This window comes from Lycium barbarum, chromosome 4, assembly GCF_019175385.1.
Source record: "Lycium barbarum isolate Lr01 chromosome 4, ASM1917538v2, whole genome shotgun sequence".
In the NCBI taxonomy this organism is placed as follows: Eukaryota; Viridiplantae; Streptophyta; class Magnoliopsida; order Solanales; family Solanaceae; genus Lycium; species Lycium barbarum.
This window is the reverse complement of record NC_083340.1, coordinates 145862001-145875954: the sequence shown is the minus strand read 5'-3', so window position 1 is coordinate 145875954 and position 13954 is coordinate 145862001. Positions and strand designations below refer to the sequence as shown.

The 13954-nt window shown below is 35.9% G+C and overlaps 1 protein-coding gene across 1 annotated transcript; it reads right to left on the bottom strand.

The window, feature by feature from the left end:
* Positions 1–12515: 12515 nt before the first annotated feature.
* Positions 12516–13316, bottom strand: LOC132637991 (uncharacterized). Its single transcript, XM_060354991.1, has one exon. It carries the CDS (start codon positions 13314–13316, stop codon positions 12516–12518), a length of 801 nt encoding a protein of 266 aa, XP_060210974.1.
* Between the last annotated feature and the right edge of the window lie 638 nt (positions 13317–13954).

The window sequence follows — 13954 nt, the reverse complement described above, 5'->3', positions numbered from 1 at the left end:
AATACATATACAGGGTCCGAATAAAATTATATGCGAATTTTATATAGAATTATTCTTTTTCTAATCCCTAACAAACGACCCTTTATAGCAAAAAGCTTGTTCGGTATCAAACAAAATTCATTTACCTGATTTGCTTTGAACAATAGGATAATTCTTTTTTTATACTTTAACCTGTACGTGTTGATTCTATTCTTTTCCAAAATAGTACACAATGTAAGAGAAAAAAATAAAGTGGGCATCTTTAAGATAGTTGACCTCATGAAAGGGAATTTCTGACATTCCGTGTTGATAAAAAGATTCGATTCCTTGTAAATGCGTATATTTTAGTTTTTTTTTCTTGTTTAAGTTAATGAAAGTTTGCATAATAAATTGTAAGTTGTAAGGAGAGATCTGTGCTTCTTTTTTTTTTTTTCCAGCAAATATTCTTTGGTACCTGAAATTGAAGGTCCAAAATTTCCATTGTTATTAGATTGGAATAATCCTGATTTTATTTACAATTTTGGGAGATTTAGTTTTGGAGTTTTAGGTAAAAGGTATTAAAACGTTGGTGGAATTAATGATGAAGGTAATAGGATTATAACGCAAATTTAGGCACCTTTCCAATTTAAGCACCTAACTTTTGACCAGGATTAAGAAGGACTGTGCTGGGATGGATATGATCCTGTCGTCCTTAATTAGAGGTTTCAGGCTTCAGTCTGAGGACTTAGTGTAAAAAAAATACTGCTAGGGTGCGTTTTCCCCCTTAAATAGACCTTACGATGAGCGAATTCAAATTAGTCGAACCCAATGCAGGTATTGAACGTCGGACGAAAGCAGCAAAAAAAAAAAAAAAAACTTTTGACTTGGAACTTTCTTTTTCCAGGTATCAAAGCCAACAAGAGAATTAGGGTGCTAAAAAAAGCCAAAATCTGCTTGTTTAAAGAATCAAACTGTTCCGGTCTGCTTTTTCTTTTTTTTTTGTTTTATAACCGAGTACCGAACAATACTATTTGGCCGAGATCCATCACTTCAAATGGACTCAAAATATTGTTTTGTTCACAAGGATTTCACACGAGAACATATTTATACATAGATTTTATTCACTTTAATCTATTGTGAATAATGAAACATAAATGTTAGTAAACTATATTACGTGAAAACTCCTTAGTTACATATACTAAAAGTTAATAAATAGATAAATATCTGCAATAGTACTCTGTAATTCTTGCAAATCTCTTTGTATAATGTATACTCTATTGAAAATTTATAGTCAAATAATTCATTCATCTATCTATCTACATATATTAAAAGCACGAATAATTTACGCTAAATGTTGATGGATCAAAATTTCCTCGAAATATTAAACGACTTTTATGCCCTTTAAAAGCTAAAATATCTCTTTAATATAATGTACAAAAATGTAAAACTAAACATTTTTTTCTTAGAAGTCAAGTAATTTTAGGAGTCTTTACGCTAAAAGGACATGTCATTAAACTCAAACATGGTTTGAAAGAAAATCTCACTCTCGCAGATATATAGCGGATACTTCTCCGCCCAAAAGAAAAAGGGAAAATACTAATGGAAATTGAGGTCTAATTGTCCACCAACAGCTAGCACAACATTTGAGATAAATCATGATATAAAGTCGAAATTAAAATTTTGCGCAAATTTCATAAACAAACGTTGATTTGAAATCGGGCTTTCAAATCGTATGGTCAAATGCCTACTAATTATTCTCGAACTTAAAGTAAAGTGTTTTGAAGCCAGAGTATTAAAGTTTGGAGTCAAAAAATAAAAGTGTTTTTTTAAGAATGATTTCAGAGATCACCCCTCTAGTTTTGCTTACTAACTTCCCTTGTGATTTAAATATTATGTTTACCTCTCTTATTTTTATCTCTTTATAACGACTCGTTTCGCCTATTTTCATTCGTGTTAAAAAAATTATGATTTGACAAATATGTGTCCTTTATAATAGTATTGTGAAAATAAAGGGACTAACTATGGTAAAATGTTTGTGTTATCATTGTTTTTGAAGATATAAAATTAAGAACTTTTAAATTCCATGCACATGTTTTGATATAAAATTGAGAAACTCTCAAAGCACGCTAATAATGTTTGCTAAATAAAAATACATTCAACCAAGCACAAGCAAAGTACAATCATCTTTTGATGCATATATATTTAGTAGGCGTTTGGACATGCGATTTCATGTCATGATTTCAAGTTATAAGATGAAATCAGTGTTTGGACATGCAATTTCGTCTCATGATTTCATCTAAATCCCAAATCATCCAAAAAGGCATGATTTGGGATTTCGAATCATGATTTTAAAATTTTTAAATGTAAAACTTGACTCATAAGTTTATATTTTGTAAAAAAGACCCATAAGTTGGTAGATATTCTTAACAATTACTCTCATCAACCTCATTAACTTCTACCAACCATTATTTATGTTCCTACTATATGGGAAGATTATATTAAGGAGTACTTAAATTACTATTCATGTTAAATTTTCCTTTTTATTGATCTAAAGTTTGATCAATTGATGTTATATTTTTTTAGAAAGGTCTTCTAGTAGCGTACTCCTTCCGGATAAAAAAGAGTGTCCACTGAGCCATTTGCACATCCCTTAAGAAAATACTAACTCCTAGACAACAATATGTAATTTGACTAAACTGCCCCTAACTAAATAGGTATTGGGAGTTGATCACTTAGCACTTAATAGGAGCAAATTTGGAAAGATAATGTTAATTCTTTTCTTGATTTGATAAGTGGACACTCTTTTTGACCTAAGAAAAAAAAAGGTTAAGTGGACACTCTTTTTAATCCGGAGGGAGTATTAATTTTGTTATGAACTTGCTCATTTGGTAAGATTGTATAAGAATTGAGAAAGTCTTGATAGTTTTCACAACTTGTGGGTTTTTATGCCTATAAGAAAAAATATAACTTAAGAAATTCAAATTGCACGTCCAAACATAATTTCATCTCATGATTTCAAATCATGTCCAAACGACTCCTTAGTAGCAAACTCTTAATATCAAAGTCTTCTCATGAAAATGTTGTTTTAATATAACTTAACATAATGTCAAGACAAAAGAATATTGCATAAGAGTCAGATTTGCCTATTAACTATTCAAACTTATTATGTACTAGTTTATTGTACGCGCGAATCAAAATGCGTACCTCATTTGACAACAAGCATTACAGAAAAAATTGGACGTAGCTACGAACTTCATCATTAATCAGTTCTTAAATTGCTCGTAGCTATTTTTTTTTATAATTCGTTATTAATCGTCGCTAAATAGAATTAGCAATGAATTTTACCTTTTAACGTTCCGTCAATAGTTCATATTTATTTAGTAGTGAAATAACTTAATATATAGAAGAATATTGAGAGTTTTCATTTGTTAGAATAAGTGTACCAAAAAAATAATGACAATTAATTTAAAATATATTTTGTTTTATACTATTTCATCCTTGTTACTTTAAATTTGCAATTTACCAATTTGACATTTAACATTATACTACAATCGAATTTGCTTAATTTCTAGTTTCTTTCACCACTAATAATTTTTCTTATTTAAGAAATCTATATACTTAATAATTTTGTGACCCTATTCTATTCAACCATAGTAATCACATGGGCATCTGAGATTGAGAATTAAAAAAAAAAAAAATCCCTTCTTTAATTCACTATTTCAGAGCATTAATGATGCATAGTTACCGTGCGACATAAAATTTCTTCCTAAATAGTAGGAGCTTTTATATATTTCAAATAAGGAAAACAAATATTTTAGTTGATGTCAACGAAGAAAATTAATTAATATGGGAGGTGATATAGTTAGGTTACATAGTCCAAATAGGATAGAATTTATGTAAGGTAAACACTTAATTGACTTTAAAGTCTTATATATTATAAATTAGTTCAAATAAGGAATTTAATAAGGTAAAATAATTAAATAATAATTTCAGGAAAATAATAAATGACTATTTTACGTGCTTTTAATATAAACTTTGCGTGTGTACTTATATCTTGAGTATAGATTAAGAAAATTAAATTAATATTATTGAATAATGTGTTTGGGCTATAAGATAATTAAAAAAGGTGTAAGTTCTCGAAAATGATTAATGTTGATCATATTTAGCTAGATCAGCAACGGAAAAGAAATATTGGCCATTCAGAAATCCTCAGACATATAATACAAACACTAATAGGATATAATGTTAAAATTAAATATTGATTGAAAATATTATTCAAATATTACATACGTTTATCCTTGAACCTTACGACCCAGCATAAGCTCTTAGTGATGGATTTGGAGATTAAGAGGAAGAAGAAAAAGAGGGTCGTGGATGGCCGGCAGAAGATCAGGTGGGGGAGTCTGACTTTGTCTAGTGCCCAGGAGATGGGGGAGAAGTTGATGATATGGGGGCTTGGGAGAGTAGGGGGGACACGAGCAGTATGCGGGAGAGGATGGCCAACTGTATTAGGGAAGCAGCTAGAGATGTACAGAGGGTCTCGAGAGGTCATCATGGTAGGCACCTAGGGGACTGGTGGTGGAATGACGAAGTCCAAGGGAAGGTGGAAGCAAAGAAAGTGGCGTATGCCAAGTTGGTAGATAGCAAAGACGAGAAGGAAAAGCGGACGAATAGGGAAAGGTATAAGATTGCGAGAAAGGAAGCGAAGTTGGCAATTTTGGCGGCAAAAACGACAGCTTTTGAACGCCTATATGAAGAACTATAGGACAAATGCGGGGATAAGAAGTTGTTTAGGCTAGCCAAGGTAAGGGAGAGGAAGGCACGGGATCTGGATCAATTAAAGTGCGTCAAGGACGAAGATGGCAAAGTATTGGTGGAGGATGCTCTCATTAGACGGAGATGGCAGTCATACTTCCATAAACTCTTGAACGAAGAAGGTGACAGAGACATTGTGTTGGGTGATTTGGAGTACTCTAAGGGGCGGTGTGATTTTGGTTATTGTAGGAGTATAAAAGTAGAGGAGGTTAAGGGAGCTGTCCGTAGGATGCGTAGAGGAAGAGCGACCGGGCCTGACGAGATTCCTGGGGAGTTTTGGAAGAGTGCAGGCAGGGCAGGTTTGGAGTGGCTGATTGGGTTGTTTAGTGTCATTTTTAAGACGACGAATATGCCCGAGGAATGGAGGTGGAGTACGATGGTTCCTTTGTACAAGAACAAGGGCGACATTCAAAATTGCAACAACTATCGAGGTATCAAGCTACTAAGTCACACTATGAAAGTGTGGGAAAGGGTGGTGGAGATGAGGGTGAGGAGAGGCGTGTCCATTTCAGAGAACCAGTTCGGATTCATGCCGGGCATTCGACTACAGAAGCCATTCATCTTGTGTGGAGACTGGTGGAGCAGTATAGGGAGAGGAAGAGTGTCACGACCCAACCCCGTAGGCCGTGACTAGTGCCCGAGTTGGGCACCCTAACGAACTTATCCAAATCGAATCACATACAGATAGCGTATATAGGCACTCATATCACACGCTGCCTCAAAATTTTTATCAAACTATCTCAGACACATTTCAACACCACCATGTGTACACACACACACACACACACATATATATATATATATATATCAAAAGCCGACAAGGCTATCAAATGGCACAAATATCAAAAGCCGACAAGGCTACCAAATGGCACCACGGCCCAAAACATATACAAATGCAAGCCGACAAGGCTGCTATAGCGAATAGGATCATACAAACACATCTGAACAAAAGTAGGCACACACACCCACAAATACGTCTACAGACCTCTAAACAGACCAACCGAAACATATGACGGGACAGGGCCCCGCCGTACCCCTGAACAAATATATACATACACAGCGAACGAATATATACCAAAATATATGCTCTGAAATGAGAAGAGCACTCCAAACGGCAGAAGAGGGTGTCCTAGACTGGTGGATCACCAAACTGTACGTCTGTACCTGCGGGCATGAAACGCAGCCCCCGAATGAAGGGGGTCAGTACGAAATATGTACTGAGTGTGCAAAGCAGAAGATACAGAAACAAATCTGAGACGTAAACAAAATAGTAGCACAAAAAATAAGTACAAATCCACTATATCGAAATGTTTAATTTTCAAAAATATAAGTCATGCATAGGGTGCAGAAGAATATGGTCGCCCGCCCGTCAATGGCGCCATAACACAGCATAACACCAGAAAGTTTCAAATCTCCATATTCCCCGTCACATATCATAACACAGCATAACACCATACACATCATAACACCAAATGTAAGTGGAACATAGCCCTCTAACGAGTGGCTCGATGAATCATAAACACAGCATAACTCCGGAGTATATCCAAGTGCGCACGACAACAGAACCGGCCCGGGACTCGGCGAAAGAGATAACAGAATGCACGAGTAGAGTCGTGAGTAGCCATATGCATAAAATCATTGTCATGAACTCAAACATAAGTAAAATGATCATACTTGAAAATCGAAATAATAGTCATAACAAATTCTTTCAAAAATTCTCCGAATTACATAAAGGAAAGTCGCGGGACCCACGGACGGGTATCGACCCGAGTCGGGCCCGCCTATGGAAAACATACTCACTATACATCATGCCAACTTCTATAAAAATATTGGAACAATCCGAGCCTTTATGCGAAGGATATGGCATTCCAGAATTTCGAAATTCCTTAAAGTGAAACCTTTCTATGCAAAGTTCGGAAAGCGATTATTTCAAAGGCATAATGGTTCATATTTCACCAAATCATACATAAGAGTGCCAAGGAATGTATAAGGATCATAACATGCTCGGATTTCGAATCTTAGAATTTTCCTCAAGGCTTATAATCTAGCCTATTGAAAACTAAAGCATGCCAAAAGAAAGAAGGATTGGGCTTTACATACCTCGTACGCACTCCAAGCTAGCCAATCTAAAGTAAATCCCAATCTACGCCTCGGGCTCCCCAAGGTCTACAAATATGCCAACGAATATCCAATATTAAACATAGGCACTTAAGCGATTTATTCCAAACTAACTCTAAATTCTACAGAAAATTCGGCAGCATTTCCCCTGTAAATAGGCCAACCCGAGAATTTAACTCGTCCAAAATCAACAACAACAACAACAACAATAACCAACCTAGCAACTCCAACAACCAATCCGAAAGGCCATATTACATTAATAACTCTCTTTTTCATCATTCAACAACATTCATAATAATTAATTCGACGGCTTACATTCAAGCCACATTATCGCTTATACATTCAAATACTAACCCAAACTCATGCTAACAACATTCAACAACACTTTAAACAATTTACATAATATTTCCAACAATCCCACATTGTTCTCCAACTTGGCCGAAAACAGCCCCTAAACCGAGAACCTCACTATAACACACGTTCCGACTTTCGAATCATGATTTGCACCAAAAATCCCCATTCTAACAATGCCATTCTCATGAAAATAAAAATTGTATTAATTGCACAAAATTCCCCAAGTCAGCCCGCACACTTACCATGTCAATTTTTGGACATTAAACTTTCATTTCCAAACTAGAATTCATAATGACAACAACTAAAACACCAAGCGATATTAACTCATCCTTTGCTACAAATTGGAGGCTATATACACGGCCATACACCCATATACACATTTAGATGATTCTAATTTATTTCTTCACCCTACAACAATCAAACATGCTACATGGAACTAATTCATCAATTCAATACCACACAACACACACACACACCTCACACGGCTAACACACCCATCACACAACCCACTTCCAACATACTATATTTCACCAATTTCCTCCATATTAACATACTACAACATGAATAAAATGTTCACAACACATAAAACAAGACCAAAACTTACCTTTCTTCTTCAATTCCACAATGGGTTAGGGTTTGCGATCTCTTAAACGAATGACTTGATCGCTCCAACAATGCTTCCACGCTACTTAGGGACCTCCAAATAGTGGGTTTGTACCAAGGAATTAATTTTGGGGTGGCTTGAAATGGACTTGGTTTTTCATGGTCTTGGCCGTGAGGTTGGGGTTTTGTTTCTCCAACTTTTTTTTTTTTTTGGCTAAATGTAATGAAGAAAGATGACTTGAAAGTCATCTTTTAAGTCACACTAAATATCTCCCCTTGGTTATGGCCCACACATGTGTTGGACCAATTAAAATTGGCCACAACAATGTGTGGGACCATTCCAAGTCCACACGGCCAAAGGCCCTTTATTGTGCAAGATTTTTAATTCCAATTATGTGAATTTTGGTCCCAATTTTTCCTAAGTGTTCAATGCCAACAATTTCATATATAACTTATGTCTCAAAATAAAATCACAAGTCAAAAGTCCCGACTTCAAATCCCGGAATAGTCTTGGCCCTAACTTATCATAGTTAATCCGGGTTGTCCCAAAGTATAAAAATATGAGATATAACAAAGAGAGACTTACACATGGTTTTCATCGACCTTGAAAAGGCTTACAATAAAGTGTCAAGAGAGGTTTTATAGAGTTGTTTGGAGGTTAGAGGTGTACCTGTGGCGTACATTAGGGCGATCAAGGACATGTATGAGGGAGCCAAGACCAGGGTTAGAACAGTGGGAGGAGACTCGGAACACTTTCCAGTGGAGATGGGGTTGCATCAGGGATCAACTCTTATCCTTTTTTGATTTGCCTTAGTGATGGATGGTTTGATGCGACAAATTCAAGGTGAGGTGCCATGGTGCATGCTATTCGCGAATGACATAGTCCTGATTGACGAGACCCGCAATGGAGTGAATACTAATCTAGAGGTTTGGAGACAAACTCTGGAGTCTAAAGGGTTCAAGTTGAGTAGGACCAAAACAGAGTACATAGAGTGCAAGTTTAATGATGAAACACATGAGGCTGGCGTGGAAGTGAGGCTGGGTACCCAGGTCATCCAAAAGAAAGGAAGCTTTAAGTATCTTGGGTATATTGTACAAGGAGATAGGGATATTGAAGATGATGTCACGCATCGTATTAGTGCAGGATGGACGAAATAGAGGCTCGCTTCAAGAGTGCTGTGTGATAAGAAGGTGCCACCAAAGCTTAAAGGCAAGTTCTACAAAGTGGTAGTGAGATCGACTTTGTTGTACGGGGCGTAGTGCTGGGCAGTCAAGAACTCGCACGTCCAGAAGATGAAAGTTGCAGAAATGAGAATATTGCGATGGATGTGTGGGCACACCGGGCGAGATAGGATTAGGAATGAAGATATCCAAGATAAGGTGGGAGTGGCATCAGCGGAGGACAAGATGCGGGAAGCGCGGCTGAGATGGTTTGGGCATGTTAGGAGAAGTGACACAGATGCCCCAGTGCGGAGGTGTAAAAGGTTGGCTATGGACGATTTCAGAAGAGGTAGAGGTAGGCCGAAGAAGTATTGGGGAGAGGTGCTTAGACAGGACATGGCGCAGTCCCAGCTTACCGAGGACATGACCTTAGATAGGAGGCTATGGAGGACTCAGATTAGAATAGAAGACTAGTATCCCGTCGTACTAGTAGTCGCAGTTTTGATATTCATTTTCTTGTCCTTTGATTCGTGCAACTATATGTTAGTCCGTGTAGCACGATTATCGTATTTATCTGTGGTAGCTACTGGTTCTGTTTTCTCATACTGCTTTATCATGGCTTTTTCGCTTTCGTTAGTTTCATTTTCGTATTGCTTTGAACTGTTCCTGCTTATCTGACCTTTTCTCATCATGTTTTCTCTTGAGCCGAGGGTCTTCCGGAAATAGCCTCTCTATCCTCTGAGATGGAGGTAAGGTCTGCGTACATTTTACCCTCCCCAGACCCCACACTGTGAGATTTCACTGGGTATGTTGTTGTTGTTGTTGTACATACGTTTATCCGAGTTCCATTTATAAATAATATTTACTAACTTAATCTAATTATTCATATACCAAAAAATTAAATTTTAATCTACTTCATTCGTCGGCAACATCGCTCGTTTGGTCCAACTTCTCGATCAAAAATTTTCATAAAAAACACAAGAAATTATCAAAAGAGGAGAATCAATTATCAATTGTTGATTTTTAGCTAACTTACATGATTAGAGCAATTGATATAGACAAATCATCTTACACTTATATCATAGATTTTCGAAAGTCGCAAACATGCCAACACAAGTTCTCAAAGTATTGATGTGGAGCAATGCAATCTACACAAATCTTAAGGTCTTCTTCTTGTCAGTTCTGACCGTAATAAGAATTAATAAAAAATAATATTTAATTATGTAATTCATATATAATCTTAAAGGTTATTAAGTAAAAGAAAAAGAAAGTCACAAAGGAAGATACATGATGGTGAATGCAAGAAGCACTTGAATCAAAACTAAAAAGAAACGAAGAAGTAGAAGAAAGCGCATGTTTCCCTCAAATACGATCCAAAATACTACTTAAATAGAATTGTAGAAACCTTTTTTATATAGGGTAAATTTTGAGTTTAAAATATATTAGGATTTCTTACCTAGTTCTAATAAGGATAGATTATATAACCAAAATTTTAGCTAATTTTCTCATAATAAGTAACAAATTTCAAAGACTTCCAAAAAAGAAAACAAATTTGAAAAATATCAATATTGAAACGGAAAAAAAAAAACGTTGGTGTGGGATTGTGGTCTTTTTATCCAAGTTAAACATTAACTCATTAATTTTTTTATTTTTTTTTTGAATATGTAGGAGTTTAAAACAAAGAATAAGGACTTCTAAACGTAAAAGGAGTTTTAAGTGCACACTTTATTTATATTTTCCGATGTATTCTCTTTCAGTTAATTTCTTAAACAAAAACAAAAAAACTTTAATGAAAAATGTATAAACAATTAATGGCTTATAATTCTACATTTTACAAGGAATAAGGACTTCTACCGTAAAAGGAAATCTAAGATGCACGTTCAAATAAGGAAGGATTGTTCAAATAAAAAGAATTTAAAATACAAAATTTAGTTGATTTCGAAATCCTAAATATTAGGAAATTATTATTTTAAATATTATTGGGAAAATAATAAATGACAGTTTTGTCTATCAACGAGTCATTTAATGAAGGACAAAAAGTTCAATCAACATTTCTAAGGTCCTTCGTGCTTTTAATATAGCATAGATTATAGACGGATGACTAATAAAACAAACGGAAAAGGGTCAGATTTGCCCCTATACTCTCATAACTAAGCTATATTTGTCCTTTGTTATACTTTTTTGAAAAATTTGCCCTTGTTATCTAACTTTAGAGACATATTTGCTTTCTCGCAATTTAATCACTGGTCACAATTAAACTCGACCCCCCCCCCCCCCCCCGCGTTAAAACCCCACCCTGTACAGGGGCGGAGCTAGGTAGGCTCCAAGGGGGTTCATCCGAATCTCCTCTGCGAAAAATTACAGTGTAGATACAAGATTAAAAATATTTTTTATGTATATAAGTAGATGTTGAACCCCCTTGGCTTCTTCGGGTATTTACTTTTTCATATTTTTGAACCCCTATGTGAAAATCTTGGCTCCGCTATTTTTTTTTCTCCCAATATAAATCTGATCATAATTAAACCTGGCCCGCCCATTAAACCCGATTTTGTCAGCCAAAAATGGTGTATATATGTCTTCCCTACAAAGAAAGTTCTGATACATTTTAATTAAACACAAGTTCCTTCAATAATCTTAAGTGTTTTTTTTATCAGACGTACTAGATATGTTTTTGCGAGACAAATGGAATAACGTATAATAGGCTGATTATTAAGAAAGTTTCTCTGACGTTTGGAGATCCCACTTTGAACAGTAAACGTTAATGGAAAAGAGAATCTAATTAGTAAATGGCGTGTTAAGAAAATAAGAAACGTAAGGTAAGATTTTCTTGAAACACCTCAGTACTAGTCCCTCACTTTTTATCATTTTTTCTCCTTCTGGTACTCCATCGGTTTCTCCATGCCACTTTCAGAATCAAGAATGGGGATACAAAGGTGGGGGTAAGGGGAATTAACGGAAGGAGGGTAAATATGACCCGAAAATAGAGTATAGAAGCAAATATAATCCTAAAGTTGGATGACAAGGCCAAATATATCAAAAAAATATAACGAAGGGTAAATATAGCTTATTTGTGAGAGTACAAGGGCAAACCTGAAGCCTTTTCCGTAAAACAAAGGATATTTTTCTATGAGGGCGGTGTCAGGAAACCAAGTAATTCTATTCATCAAAGCTTTAGGCTTTAGGGTAGGAATGATCCACGATGCTGGTGGCATTGTGGCGTGCGTATCATGAATTAAATTGTCGAAAGAACAGTGGGTGTTGAAGCTGCCATCTTGAAGGTGAACAATGTCTACCGAATAATATTCACTCCGTGAATTGTACCGATCCTTGTAGTATATAGAATTCGATTTGCATCCCGAAAATTGGAAGCCAAAACAGACATTGAACTATGTCGACACAAGAATAAGGCTTCATCTCCCAAGTTGTCCAACTGTTCAAAGCTAGACTCTCGGGTCATCGGGCTTGCAACCAATTTCGAAATCTTAACACTAACACATGATGGCTTATCATGTGGGCTTATCATGTGGACGAAGTATTTGAACTCTTAGCAACTCATTAGTTGTGGTCTTTACGAGATAAAATTCTCTGAAATCACTACACTCATAATCAATTGATGGTGGTGCAATCTTCTTATATTTAAAAGTAGTGTTGTCTATAGAGAAAACCGTACCAGCATAATCCACAGCGTAGTATCTCTCATAGTAGTATATCACATCACGTGTAGGGGATCCACTGAGAATACAAACGAATTTCCAATAACTACTACCAGGTTTTAGGATAGCCAGTCTATTGTCGTCCCAGTACCAGGACATAGCCATGACCTCATAATCGTTTGGATTGGTCGAAGGGTTCTTGGATAAAATGACTTTAGTGGCCCTAAGTTCAAGACGAGGAAGATCTATTTTCTCGCGTGTGAAAGGATTGTAAAGTGCGAAACTAAAGTCACCTTGAAAAGCCAACCAACCATGAGAAGAACCACAACATCTTTGAGTCCCATATATTAATGGTATCTCGAGATCCATAACTATTTTACCTCTGGTCACACTGTATAAGCTTGTGTTAGTTGTAGACGCGCTAGCTCGACCTTTAAAGATCATTAGCAGAGGAAGCTCTTCGACAGAACTAGAACCGTTGCGTTGTCGTAGGGCGTCATAATTGTTGTTGGATACGAAGAAAAACCATGGCTTGCATACAGCGCCAAAACATAAGCAATCAGAGAGTGAAGGCCATTTTTGAAAAATCATGTCGAGTATCAAATCCGAAACCCTTGCCCAGTCTCTTAATTTTAACTTTGTATCCATGGCCATGTGTATTTCAAAAACTGAATCCTCAGAATGTGCGTGTGTGTGTGTGTAAGTATTTGTGTTTGTGTAGGAGAATGAAATTAAGGTAGGGTTCCTTTGTTTTTAATACTATCTCTTTTTCTTTTCTTGTTTCTGTTGGCCGTATACAGGGCCAAAATAATTGGGCAGGGATCCAACTTCCTTTAAAATAGGAGAGTCTCTATGGCCTGAGATTTTATTCTGAAGCTAAACTAGATTCAATTATTTCCTTTTTCCTGACATTAATTTAAAGAAAAAATGGTGTACCTGTAACCTAATACTACTATATATGTACTACAAGAAACGGGGGTTTCGAATCTGCACAATTCTTAGTTTTCCAGAAATAGAAGATCTTATTTTACTTTTTTGTCATATTTAGGAAAATCCAGATGCTTAATAAGAAGATATTCTAAAGTTATGTCCCCACTAAATTAGGTATCCATTTATGCAAATACACCCCATTAGTGAATTCTCACATATCTGCTTTTAGTTTTTCCTACTTAAGGTCGAATAGCTTACAGAGCTTAACTTGTTCGAGCTCATGTTAATGGAGGAGTTTGCTTTTGAGATGGAATAATATATGGAATTTGAACCTGGATATTCACGGTCGTTGGGCTTGCAAT

Excerpts from the sequence above, each read along its gene's own strand:
- LOC132637991 (XM_060354991.1), bottom strand. The coding sequence starts at position 13,316 with ATGGCCATGGATACAAAGTTAAAATTAAGAGACTGGGCAAGGGTTTCG.